The 15379-nt window shown below is 20.7% G+C and overlaps 1 protein-coding gene across 1 annotated transcript; it reads left to right on the top strand.

Moving 5' to 3' along the window:
• Positions 1-14391: 14391 nt before the first annotated feature.
• Positions 14392-15225, top strand: HO173_008245 (uncharacterized protein; the record flags this gene model as incomplete). Its single annotated transcript, XM_037310145.1, has 5 exons — positions 14392-14424; positions 14485-14517; positions 14575-14633; positions 14687-15100; positions 15156-15225. The coding sequence occupies 5 exons, from the start codon at positions 14392-14394 to the stop codon at positions 15223-15225; spliced, it is 609 nt and encodes a 202-aa protein (XP_037163105.1).
• Positions 15226-15379: the final 154 nt, after the last annotated feature.

Genomic DNA, 15379 nt, shown 5'->3' with positions numbered 1-15379 from the left:
TTATCGCTAGAGAATCTTAATTAATTATATCTTATTAAATATAAAAAAATTAATAACGCTATTACTTTCGCTAATATTATAATAAAAATTTACTATAATAATAACTATAAAGCTATTAATCTTTATAAGAAATTATTAATTTATCTATAATTAGTATATATAAAAGAATAAGATAGAGCTAAGCTTAAAAATCTTAAATTTATATATATAGCCAATTATTAATTTAGAATTACTACGCTTTTTAATTAGATCGATTAACTTATCGCGGATAAATAAATTAATATTTATTAAAATATAAGATAGAATACTTAGTTATATTAACTAGAGAGTTCTATAAAAGAAAAGAGTAACTAGATATAGATATATTAAGATATATTATATAACTATATTATATAATCGCTAAGACGCTAAAAGTTATATAATTTAAATTTTAATATTCCTCTTTATATATATTCTTTTATACGCGAAATCTAATAAATACGAAGTTTAATGCTAATAGTATTAAAACTAGATAAAAAAGATAAAAAATATTTTAATTAATTTTCGCTAGAGTTTAGCGTTAGATAGTTAAAGTAAAGTTTATATTAAATAATTAAAGTAAATTTAGCGTTAAATAATTAAAATAAAGTTTAAATTAAATAGTTAAAGTAAGTTTAATATTAAGTAATTAAAGTAAAGTTTAAGTTAAATAATTAAAATAAATTTAATATTAAATAATTAAAATAAAGTTTAAGCTAAGTAGTTAAAGTAAATTTAGCGTCGAATAATTAAAGTAAAAAATCGAAATCTAAAAACGACTATATTAAACCTTAAATTTTACTTTTTATTAAAAAACGATTTTTCGAAAATTTTATTTTCAGGTTATCTAATATATATTAAAAATTAATTAATTTAAAATTAAAGAATATTTATAGAAGTAATTAAATAAAATAATTAGAAGAAATTCTTTATTTTATATATTATAATTAGCTATAAAGTTTCTATAAAGTTATTTTAGATATTTAATCTTTTAATAATAGTAACTAATAATAATAGTAGTATAGATAAAGATATTTTAAAAGAGCTTTAAAGATTTAATAGCGATAGCGGTAATAGCGTTAAAGAAATAGCTGTTTTAATATAGAATAGCGAGTTCGTATTAAGTTTAAAGCTCGGCGAGCGGCTTAAGTAGATTATTTAAACTATAGAAATTAATAAAATAGCTCTCTTAAAGTCGAAATTAGCTTCTTTAAATAAATAATATTATAAATAATATTATAAATAATATTTTAGTCTAATTAGTATATAAAATTTCTTAAATTTATCTTTAAATAATATCTTAATAAGTTTATTAACTATCTATTATTCGATAAGAATATATTTAAAAATAACGATATTAATAATAACTTATTTTTATATATAATAATACTAAATATCGATATATTTAATATATATATAAAATTAAGAATTTTTAATAAAGATTATAATACTCTAATTATTATAATAGATAATAATAGTCTATATATACTTAGCGCTAAAATTAAGTTAATTAAAAAATTTATATAGCTAAATTATCTTTTTAATAGTCTACGAGTAAAGGCCTATGAATTAAATTCATAATCATTTTTTTAATCAGGGCTATCGAGTAAATAGGTGAGCGATCTTTGATGAGCGGGCTGTCCGGCTATCGAGCGAACTTTGATAAGCGATATTTGAATTCCTTGCGCTTTAATAATTATAAGACTAAATTTAAAAATTCTTTTTTTATCTAAAAGCCCATGTTCTGTTCTATAATTTAAAAAAAAATCTCAAAATTTTAATAGAAAACAAAAAAGTTATTTTATGTGTCAATAACGTACACCTAATTTTTAATGAGGAGGCGCGGGAGGGCGAGATTTTGATGGTTGCGGACGCTAATTTATTTACCCGCGATGACTCAGCCGGTCTAGCCAAAAAGCGTAGAGGACCCGAATTTATAATTGGCTGCATATATAAATTCAAGGTTTTCTAGTTTAGCTCTATCTTATTCTTTTATATATACTAATATCTAATCGATATATTCGATCTTATAAGAGAATAGCGCTATAATAAACTATTATTTTAATAATTAATTAATAATAATATTATTTATATTAAAGACGTAATTAAAGATAGAATATCGAGTATTTTAATTATTTATTTAATCCGCGTTTATATAGCTAGTAAATAATTTTAAATCTTCTTTAAATATTAAATATTAATTTTTAATATTATTTAAATATTAAAAGATACGCTTAATAGTCTTTTAATAGAATTTATTTAAATTTAAGATATATTTAGAGATTATTAAGATAGTAAATATAATATCGAGTTAAATATTTAATATTATATATATAAATAATTTTATAATTAATTAATAGATATAGCGAGATTAATTAATAAAAATAAAAATATCTTTAACGATATAAAATTTATCGCTATTAATAAAAATAGATAATAATATAAAGTTTAATATATTATATTTCTTTAAAAAAAATTAAATATAATCTTTTTAATTAAAGCGTAGAATTCGATTAATATAATTTTTAATAATTATTATATTAAGATAATAGATATAAAATTCTAAATCGATTATTTCAAATTTCTTATTAAGCTTATTTTTAATATTTTATATTTTAATTTTATTAAAATTTATAAATAAACTATTATTTATATAAATAGCGATAATAATAGTATTATTAGTAAATATAGAGAAATTAGTATATATAAAAGAATAAGGTAGGGCTAAGCTTGAAAACCTTGAATTTGTATATGCAGCCAATCATTAATTCGTTAGGTCTACGCTTTTTAATTAGACACCGCGGGTAAATAAATTAGCGTTCGCAACCATTAAAATCTCGCCCTCCCGCGCCTCCCTCATTAAAAAAATAGGTATACATTATTAACACATAGAATAACTTTTTTATTTTCTATTAAAATTTTGAATTTTTTTTTTAATTTTTGAAGCGCCGTTTATGCTTTCCGAATTTTTAAGAATTACGAAATTTAGTCTGATAATTATTAAAGCGCAAGGAATTCAAATATCGCTCACCAAAGTTCGCTCACCAAAGATCGCTCACCTACTTACTCGATAGCCCTAATCAAAAAAAATTTATAAATTTAATTCATAGGCCTTTACTCGTTAATAATAATAGATTTAAAATTTAATTTTTTAAAATAAATTATAAAGATATTATATTAAATTTTAGAGAATTATTTTAAATTATAAAATATCTTAATAAGCTTATATATCTTATTTTTTTAATTTTTAATTTTAAAATTAATAAATTAAATAATATAAATTATTTTTTTAATATTATTATATAGAAAGATAGTTTTAATATTTATTTATTTAAGTTTTTAATCTAAGATAGTTATTAATATAAAGATTATTTTATAATTTATAAATTTAATAATAAAAGCGAAGATTTTATTAAAATTAATTTCTTCTTATTATTTAAAATTATAAATAATTTAATAAGCTTTATATTATATAATTTTTTTTATAAAATTATACTTAAATTTATAAAGCTATTAATATATAAATTATATATATTTAATAAAAAATCTATTAGAATCTAAATTTTATTAATAATAAACGAGTTAACTTCTTCTTTTATAATAATTTTCTAATATATTTTATAATAAAAGTTTAATATAGCTTTTTTATAGATTTAAGATTTATAGAATTTAAAAGAGAAAGCTTTTATTAATAGCGTTAGAGAATTTAAAGAGAATTCTTTATATACTCTTAAGATATTAAATAGATAACTTTATTATTAAGATTAAGTTATAATTATTTATAAAGCGAGTAATAGATTTAAAAAGCGCTATTATAGAGGTTATAGAGAGAGTTTTATTACTAAATATATTAAATAATTATTTTTTTAAAAATTTTAAATTAGCTAGAATTATTAGTTAAATCTTTTTAAAGATTTAAATAAAATTAAATAAATTATTAGCTTTATCTTTAATAAAAGTTTTATATTTCTTTTAATAATTTTTTTTAGAATTATAAATAAAGAGAGAAGATAATTTTTAGAATAATTAATAATTTTAATAAATCGCTAATTATTATAATAGATTATTATTTTAATATTATTATATATATTCTTTTTTAAAATAAAGAATATAGATTTAGAAGAGATATTATCGAATTACTTAATATTAAAAATAATAATAATTTTATTATTATTTAAGAGTATATAATAGAAATAATCTTAATAATTTATAAGTTATTTTTTAATTATATAATTTTAATATTTTTTTTAATTAATAGCTTTAAATATAATTTAATAAAAATTTATTTATTTAATAATATATAGATAAGAAACGTTGAAGAAGAATTAATATAAATTTAAAAAAAAAATCTTACTTAATAATAGATTAATAATTATATAAATAATTCTTAATATAAATAAATTCGATCTAATATTTCTATAATAAATCGCTTTTTTTAAATATTACGCTAGTTTTATATTAAATAATAACACTTAATTATTTAAATTTATTATTTATTTAAGAATTTTTTAATATCTTTTTAAATAATTTCTCTAAATAAATAAAAGACTTTTATTTTATAATTTTAATATTTTATATTATAATTAAAGCGAAATTAAATATAATAATAATTATTATATTTAATATTATTAAGAAAAAGTTTAAATATAATAAGAATAAATTTATTAAACTTATTTAATAAAAGATAGATATTAAAATATAAAGTAAATTTATTTAAAAAAAAATTATAAATATATAGTTATTATAAGAAATATTAAATAATCTCTAGAAATCGATATAAATTAAGTTATTTTTTTATCTCTTAAGAATAATATAGTATTTATAAAACTTTATTTTAAAGCTAGCTATAAAATATAACTTATAAATATTATTAAGAAAAGATTTAAAAAAATCTATTTCGATATATATTTTAATTATCTTTTTAATATTTTAAATATTTAAATAATTTATATAAGTATATTATATATATAAAATCTTTTTATAAATTTAAAACTTTTATTAATTAGAGGGCTTTATAAACTTAATAAAAAAAATTTATAAATAAAATTTTTCTTTATTAATAATAATTAAGATTAGAGAAATATTTTTTTAAATATTAAGCGTATAAAGATAACTTTAAATATATTTAAAGAAAAATTATTATTTTCTTATAAAAAGATTATTAGAAATAAAAGAAAGCGAGTATTATTACTTCTTTAATTATCTTTCGAAATTAAAATTAAAATTATATTTAAATATATATTAGATATTATTAAGAGTTCAAATATACTTAATACTTTACTCTTTATTTTATATTTAAGATTAATATTATTAAAGCTAAAAGTTATATAATTATTATTAATAAGTTTATTAATAAAGCGAGATTCTTAAAATCTAGAAAAGGTTTTAAAGATTAAGAAATTATAAATAATATATTAAATATACGCGTAATTACGAAGTTAGAGAGAGAATATTATCGCTATAATAAAAAGTGTAATAATAAAAACTCTATTTAAGAATTTAATCTCGAAAAATTTATAGATTTTATTATTTAAGATTTAAAAATTAATAATAAATATAATAGTAATATAAGTAATAAAATAATATATTATTATAGATTAAGTAATTATAATAGCTACTCTAATATTAAAAAATTAATTTTTTTTCTTTTTAAATTTTTAAATTTAGATTTAATATTAATATTATTATTTTCTCGACTACCTCTTTTATTTTAATTATTATAATTATTATAATCTCTATTTTTAAATTCCTCGTAAACGCGCTTATACTTTAATTATTTAAGATATTTTTTAATAAAATAAAAATCTTTATTATAAATAATATAATACTTATAAATCTATATCTAGATATAAAAATTAATAAAATATAATATTTAATTAATATAGATATTATAAAAATAAAGATATAAATATTTATTTTAATATAGATAACTATTATATAAATATTAAAGAACTTAGCAAAAATAATAGAATTAGAAATAATATTAAATTATTATATTTTAATATAAATTAATATAAATTTAAAAGATTTATTTTTATTATAAAGATTATAATTTTAATTATAAATTTTATAATATTAAATATATTAATTATTTAAGTCTTTATAAAAATAATAAATTTTTCAATTTTTATTAATAATAAAAAGATATTTTTTAAATAAGCTATTAACCTCTTATAATAGATTTATAAATTAATTAATTAATTAATATAAATTTATAGCTTATTTTTATAGATAAAAGTAAAAAATTTTAATCTCTAAATAATAAAGCTAAAAATATTTAATTTATAAAATTTATATTTTTTTAAATTCTTTTAAATAATTATAGCGTTAATATAACTTTTAATAAAATTATATAAATTATTTTTATAGTAAGTTTTTATTATAATATAGAATTTATAATATACTTTAATTTATATTATAATATCTATATTAATAATATTTTTAAAAATATTTTTTATAAATTATTATTTAATTATAGCTTTTACGATAATCGCTAAATAAAAGATTAATTAAATTATATTAATTTTAATATAATATTTAAAATTTAATAATATAAAGAAATCTTATATATTTTACTTTTATTTATAATAATTAAAAGTATTTTTAAATATAAAAATTTAATAAAGTTAATTTAAATTAGCTAAAAGCTTAATATCGATATATTTAAATATAATACTATTTATAAAGAATTAATTTAATTTTTAAGATTTAATAAGATAAAAATTTAAGAATAAAATTTAAATTTAAGAATAAAATTTATAATATAATAAAGTTTAATAAAGTAGATAGAGTAGATAATATTAATAAAATTAGCTTTATTCTAAATTTAAAAAGCTTTTTATTTAAAATTAATTCTAATAATAATTTAAGAATAAATTAACTCGATATAATAATAAAATTAATATAAAAAATTAAAATATACTCGCTATCGATACTATTCGTATTTAAAATATTTATAATTATTTAAAGCGTATAAAGAAAATTCCATTAAGCTTTAAAGTTAACTCGATATAATTTAAAGCGTTATTTAAAAAAAGATTTTATATTATAATCTATAATATAATTAATAATATCTTAAAGAGATAAACTTTAATTTATAAATATTAAGAGAAAATATAATATAAGTATATAATAATTTAATAAAAGATTATCTCTCTTTATACTTAAAGAGAAGTTTAATTAAATTTTATTTTTTATATTATTATTATTGAAAGTAGAATATCAGATATATTAGAAAGAATAATTGTGACTGAAAGACTAATTATTAATTTATGGGATGTACGGATATTTATATATATAAAATAGGTGGCTAATGGTGGCTGGTAATTACTAGCCCTGGTAATACGCGACATGTATGCGATAGCCGAAGGGGCTGGTATTGTAACACTCCCCGACAGCCCCAGAAGCTGATTCCCTAAACCCCAGCACATCGTATCCCATATCGATCTTCATATCCACGCTTTGAATTCGGGATTGATTATTTACCCGGCCTCGTTAAACCTATAAAAAACCCCGATGAGGAAAATAGGAAGAGTGCCGGGGCTTTGGATACCCGTTTCGGGACCTCGAATGAAATGAGGGTTTTGACGTTTTTGCCCGTATTGTTTCGGGACTTCGGAATGATTGTTTTGCCCGTATTGCTTCGGGACCTCGAATGAAATGAGGGTTTTGACGTTTTGCCCGTATTGTTTCGGGACCTCGGAATGATGTGAGGGTTTTTGATGTTTTTCCCGTATTGTTTCGGGACCTCGGAATGATATGAGGATTTTAGTTCGATATTTTTTGTGTAGGGATTAAATGGCGACAGCCCTCTCGTCGGTGGGTACGGGCTAAAAAAATGGGCTGTCGCTATGAGGTGTATCTATTTATAAACGATCACCGAAGACTTAGTTTGATATCCATGTTAGGAAGTGCAAGGATATTTCGATACTGCCCTATCCGCTTTCGGGCTTATAACCTATTGAAAGTAGGATATCAGATATATTAGAAAGAATAATTGTGACTGAAAGACTAATTATTAATTTATGAAATGTATAAATATTTATATATATAAAATAGATGGCTAATAATGACTAGTAATTACTAGCCCTGATAATACGCGATATATATGCGATAGTCGAAGGGGCTGATATTATAACAATTATCGCGATTATTTTAATTATTTTTTATTATATTTATAATATAATATCTTTTACTAGTTAACTCTTTTATTAAAAAAATTAATTAAGATTAAATATAAGATTATTTATAATTTCGCTTCGCTCGCTTATTAAAACTAATTAAAACTTTTTTATAAAATTATTTTATTTATATAAATATAAAGAATAATTATTTTTTAATTATTATAATAGAGAATAATTCTTTTTTATATATTAATATATTAAGTATATAAGATATAAATTATTTTCTCTTTTAGCGTTATATCGTTATTTTAAACTATATTTTAACTCTTATTATAAAAATTATATAATAAAATATTAGAGTTTAATTACTTATTATTAGTTTTTAATATAGCGAAATATAAAAATAAGAATATATTATCTTTTATTTTTAATATATTTTATTTAATATAAAAAAACTAATAATATTTTAATAATTATAATAACTATATAACGAAAAAGTATAAGTATATAATATTCTATTACGGCGTATAATAATTTTAATTAGTATATATAATAGAATAAGATAGGGCTAAATTAGAAAACCTTAAATTTATATATGTAGCCAATCATTAATTCGTTAGGTCTACGCTTTTTGGTTAGACACCGCGGGTAAACAAATTAGCGTCCGCAACCATCAAAAAAATAGGTGTACATTATTAACATATAGAATAACTTTTCTGTTTTTTATTAACTTTTTGAGATTTTAAATTTTAAATTTTGGAGCGCTGTTTGCGCGTTCCGAATTTTTAAGAATTTTGAAATTTAGTCTTATAATTATTAAAGCGCAAGGAATTCAAATATCGCTCACCAAAGTTCGCTCATCAAAGATCGCTCACCTACTTACTCGATAGCTCTAATAAAAAAAAATGATTATGAATTTAATTCATAGGCCTTTACTCGTATTATATAATTAAATATAATATATTTTAATTTACTCGAAATTATCTTATATTAAAAATAATATAAAAGTTTATTTATACGCTAAATTATTAATATAATATATTAATATATTAATAATTTTAATATAGCCCTTCTTACTAGCTATCTCTATTCTTTTAATTAAAAATATATTTAATATATACTATCTAATTAGAATAATTATTTTAAAGTAAAAAATATTTATATTATAAAGATTGATAAAAGAGATTCTTCGCGATTATAATTATTATTATTTAATAAATATTAATATAATAGATATATTAAAAGTAGTTATAATTATAAGGGATTATAGATAAATTATAAAATAACTAAAATAGTTATTAGATAGACCTTAAATTTATAACTTATTAAAATATAAAATATAATATTTAATTATATTAACTAGAGAGTTCTATAAAAGAAAAGAGTAACTAGATATAAATATATTAAGACGTATTACGTAATTATATTATATAATCGCTAAGACGCTAAGAGTTATATGATTCGAATTCTAATAATATTCGCAATTATTAAAAAAATAGATATACGTTATTAACATATAGAATAACGTTTTATTTTCTATTAAAAATTTAGATTTTTTTTTAAATTATAGAACGAAATGTGAGCTTTCAGATAAAAAAAGAATTATGAAATTCGATTTTATAATTATTAAAGCGTAAGGAATTCAAATATCGCTTACTAAAGTTCGCTTACTAAAGATCGCTCATCTATTTACTCGATAGCCCTAATTAAAAAAAAATTATAAATTTAATTCATAGGCCTTTACTCGTTACATTATAAATACTTTATTTTTAATATTAATTTTAAACTTTTTAATTAGAGAATTAAATTATTTAAAATATTAAAAAAAGTCGAAAGTCTTATTTATCGATTAAATCTTTTAAGTATTATATATATCTATTCTATAATATCTATAATCTAATTAAAACCTACTTTAAATTAATCTAAAGATCTTTATTATAAAAAAATATATTCGCTATAGTTAATAGAAGAAGAAAAAGAAAATTAGATAGAGCTAGATCTTATTATTAGATTTCTATTATTTAAAATCGATAAACTAAATAATAGATAAAGAATTAAAAAATATATTAAATATCTAGTATATTAGAAAGATAGTAAAAAGAAGTATAATACTTAATATCTACTATATATTCTCTTAAAAGTATAAAATCTTATAGTAGAATATAATATATATATTTCTATTAACTCTATAAGAAATCGAGAAAAAAAAATTTACTATATAAATATTAGTTAAGAAAGCACTTACTCTATAACTCTATTAACTTCTAAAGCTAACGCTATTAGAAATTAAGCTACTACTAAAAAGTTAGATCGTTCGCGAAAGAAAGTTATCTCTTAAAAGAAGCCTCCGCTATTAGCGAAAAATATATCTTTATCTTCATCTATATTACTACTTACTTCGTTATTAAATTCTTCTACTATTTATTATAATATATAACTTCTCATTTAATAAAACGTCTTTTCGAGAAAAGTCAATCTTATAGAAAACGGGTTTCTTCTATAAAAGTAGAATCTTACTATAAAAAGAAAGAAAGTCCGTGCTTTATTTAAAGAAATAACTTTCTTTACTCGAAATTCTTATCTAACTTACTTAAAGAAATAAGTTTCTTTATATAACTTTCTTTATAATTCTTATCTATAAAAGTAAGATCGTTCTTTATTTAAAGAAATAAGTTTCTTTACTTCTAGCGAGAATATTATCTTTCTTTCTTTTTATTAATATATATTATAAATTATATTTAATAGTAGATAGAAGCTAGTAGCTAATAGCTTAATATAGCTTAATATATTAGATATATTTAGATAATTAGATCTTATAGTAAAAGAATTATCTTATTACTACTTAAGAAACGTCTTTCTTAGAAAGATTTCTAAATATCTTATATTATTATAATAGTACGCTCGATAGTTCTAATTAAAAGAAATAATTATGAATTTAATTTATAGATCTTTACTCGTATTATATAATTAAATATAATATATCTTAACTCGCTTTAAATTATTTTATATAAAAAATAATATAAAAGTTTATATATTAAATTATTAATATAATATATTAATAATTTTAATATTATCTCTCTTATTCGCTATCTCTATCTTCTTAATTAAAAATATATTTAATATATATTATTTAATTAGAATAATTATTTTAAAATAAAAAATATTTATATTATAAAGATTAATAAAAGAGGTTCTTTATAATTATAATTATAATTATTTAATAGATATTAATATATTAAATATATTAAAAATAGTTATAATTATAATAGATAATAGATAAATTATAAAATAATTAAATTATTACTTTATTAAATAAAATTTAAGTTTATAATTTATTAAAATATAAGATAGAATATTTAATTATATTAATTATAGAGTTTTATAGAAGAAAAGAATAACTTAATATAAGCGCGTTAAAGTATACTATATAATTATATTATATGATTATTAAGACACTAAGAGTTACGTAATTCGAATTTTAATATATTTAGCGAGTTTAACTATCTTAACTCGCTTAAGATAAGAGCTAGAGTAACTCTTAGCTTTTTATATTATTAACAAATTATACTCGCTTAAATCTATAACTATTTTAAAAGAAGAAAATATCTCTATTAAAAAGATTAAAGAAATATCTTTATAACTATAGAGGTCTATATCGAAAGTTCTATATATACGCTAAAACTCTTAGTATTCTTAATAAATATTCTTAATATCTTAAATATTAATACTTTATATAATAGCGATATTAATACTTATTATATATAATATATAATAGCGATATTACTATATATATACGAGATATATAATTACGATATTACTATATATATTATAGCGATAGTAGCGATATTAATACTATATATACTTACGCTAATAGAAGAATAGAGAAATAGAGAGAGAATATAAAGAATTTTAATATATATTTAATATATATTTAGTATAGTAAGTAAATATCTTCTTATTAGTCTTTAATTCTAATATATCTAATATTTAAAGTATTAATTATAATAACGAAATTAGACTTTAGATATTTATTTTAATTAAATATAATATTATAACGAAGATCGTTATAACTATTATAAAAGTCTCTTATTAAATTATTAGTCGTCTATAATAATAAGCTCGTAATAGAGAATATAAGTCTATCGTATTTAAAAAGCTATTATTATTATATATATTCGATACTTCTAGATCTAAATAACTCTCTATTATTACGTCTAAGCTTAAGAGTACTATTTTAATTACTATATAAAAGAATCGCTATAGTTATAAAAAAATCTCTTTTATATTAACTACTAAGTAAGAAATCTTCTTAATAATAATTTTATAAGTATTTAAATATAATAACTTTCGATTAATTAAAATTATTAAAAAATCGCCTCTTTCGATAGTTAAATAAAAGCTTATTATTAATTTACTTTACGATATAAAGATTAAATTATAGAGGATTAAAAGAATATAATCTAGATCGATAAGACTAATATAGTCTTAAACTCTCGATGAGAATAAATATAATAATAGTGTTAACTCGATAAGATCTATATTAAATTCGCTATTTAACGTCATTTTATAAGCGCTATAAAGTTTATATTTTAAAAATATTTCTTATATAATAAGAAGAGTTTTTATTATATTTAAAAGGTTAAAATATTAGTTAAAAAGAAGAAATATACTTAGAAACTAGCTACTATTAATAAGATTTTAAAGCTTAAGATTAAATTATAATAAAAACTTTAAATCGATATAAGATATATAGATTTACGTAATCTTTCTAGCGCAAAATCTTAATAAAGATTTATAGTAGAAATTAAAAAAGTTATTATTATAGAAAAGAAAGAAGAAATTAACTAGTATCGCTATTAGAAGAAGATCTATTTATATATATTTCTTTAAATTCTTTAACTTCTTTCGCTAATTAGATATAGATTCTTTTTATATTACTTCTAAAATTTATTTAGAAATATAAAGAGAATAGATTTAATATAGTAGTTATAGAAGATAAAGTCTTAATCTATATCTTAAAGTTTTAGAAATTAATCTTTATATTTATAGATATACTTAGATTACTATAATATAAAAACTTATCGTATTTAAATTATATTAAGTTATATTAATCTTAAATAAAGCGATATACTACTCGAAATAATTTATTAATAACTCGAAAAGAGGCTAAAAAGCGATAGACTTATTGCTAGAAATATAAGTTTTTATAAAAGAGGATTTAGAAGTAAATAGAATATATACTTAGATATATTATCGAAGTTATTTATTTAAAAGACGATAATAAGTATAGAGAAGATCGTTTTAAAGAGAATATATAACTATATAATTTAAATAAGCGAGCTAATAAGTATATACGTAGTTATATAAAGAATTATTAATAAAAAATAAAGCTATTTAAGAAATTTATTAAATTGCCGAAGAATATTAAGAATGCTAAGAGTTTTAGCGTATATATAGAACTTTCGATATAGATCTCTATATTAAGTCTTTATATAATAGATTTTAAATATTATAAAATAAATATTAAAAATTTAAATATAGTTAAAGTTATAGAGATAAATAGTAATTATAATATAATAATTACTAGATAGAGTTTAAATTTATAAATTATAAAAGTATAAGATAAGATACTTAGTTATAAAGTTATTATAACGAAAAGAGCGACTTAATACGAATACGCTAAGGCGTGTCACGTGATTGTCTCACGTGACCGCCAAGAGTCACGTGACCCGAGTTTCACTCTATATTAAGCGCGTGCAGGGTCGGAACCCCTAGTCCCCTGATCCCCTTGTTGTTGAAACGAATAATAACTCTGTGTACTGCTGCATGACTCCACGATCTCCTGCCTCTTATCTTCCAACGTGTCCTTAGCAATCTGGAACACGTCTGGCTCTTACACCACTGCAAGCGAATGTCAATAGGGAGCCAATGCATCTAAAGGAATTCAAGCTCCAAATCTGCTTTCCTGGCTAGTCTCCTAGCTACTCCTATCTAAAGATCTATTGCGGGCCAGGGATATCGATCCCATCGGTCTAGCGATACTGTGCATTTTCAACCGCCTTCCGATTGACTGCATGCTCCGTTGGCTCCAAAGCGCTTTTAGGGGCCAAGGGCGGATGCGAGACCCCCAGCAGAAGTAGGCTCTACTACATATTCCGCGATATTTTGTAACTAAGTCAACCGTAGATTTGCTTCCCAAATCTGATATTTCATTGACGCCTTCGCCCAGCGCACGGCTTCTCTGTCCGACATGGCCTCTGCGCCAAGTACCCAGTCTTTGAAGGTATTTCTGGAATACTATTACTGCCCCATATTCAGACGCTAATAAGGGTTTCTAATATAGTGCGTTGTGACCGGCGACGGGGCTGTAGGAAAGGTAGCTGCTATACCTCAGCATTGGCATGTCCAAAGTCTGCTAATTTCTTCTGTGCAGACTTGTCTTCTCATATCATACACCACCAATGCATTTCCTGGAGAATATATACCTACAGTGTGGGGGCTGTTCCGCGAGCACTGCATTGGGCTCTGGCTGACGCCTGATATAGTTTTGACAATTACTCTGCAAGTGTTATGGTCGATGGCAAGCCTATAAGCTTAGGGCTATGGGACACAGCTGGACAAGAAGACTACGATCGACTTCGGCCACTGTCATATCCACAGACCGACGTTTTCCTGATATGTTTTTCCATCGTGAGCCCACCATCTTTTGACAACGTCAAAGCAAAGTGGTTCCCAGAAATTGAACACCATGCTCCAAACGTACCCATCATATTAGTCGGCACTAAGCTGGATTTGAGGGAGGACAAGGGAACAATGGATGCGCTGCGCTCGAAGCGGATGGAGGCAGTGTCGTATGAACAAGCATTAGCGGTGTCGAAGGAGATCCGGGCACATAAATATCTGGAATGTTCAGCACTGACACAAAGAAACCTGAAGAGCGTATTTGACGAGGCCATCAGGTGGGTTCGCTCCATTGGATTACTACGGTGAATGTCAGGTGCTGAATGTGACTAGAGCTGTCTTGAATCCCCGCCCGATCGGGAAACCTAAGAAAGAGCGGGGAACCAAATGCATGATTTTGTGATCGCCGCAAGACTTCCATCTCTAAGTGAACGAAGCGTCTCTAACAGAACCTGGATTAGACTGTCTTGAACTTCCAAGGTCTTCAGAGCCATTGGAACCCGAGAATGATCTGACGCCTAAGGCCGGGTCGGTTTCCGTGATAGATTTCCCTTTAT

The sequence above is a fragment of the Letharia columbiana genome, assembly GCF_014066305.1.
Source record: "Letharia columbiana isolate WasteWater2 chromosome Unknown Sc0000028_s0, whole genome shotgun sequence".
NCBI lineage: Eukaryota > Fungi > Ascomycota > Lecanoromycetes > Lecanorales > Parmeliaceae > Letharia > Letharia columbiana.
Note: the sequence above shows the minus strand (reverse complement) of the source record. Positions and strands in the feature narration are given on the sequence as shown.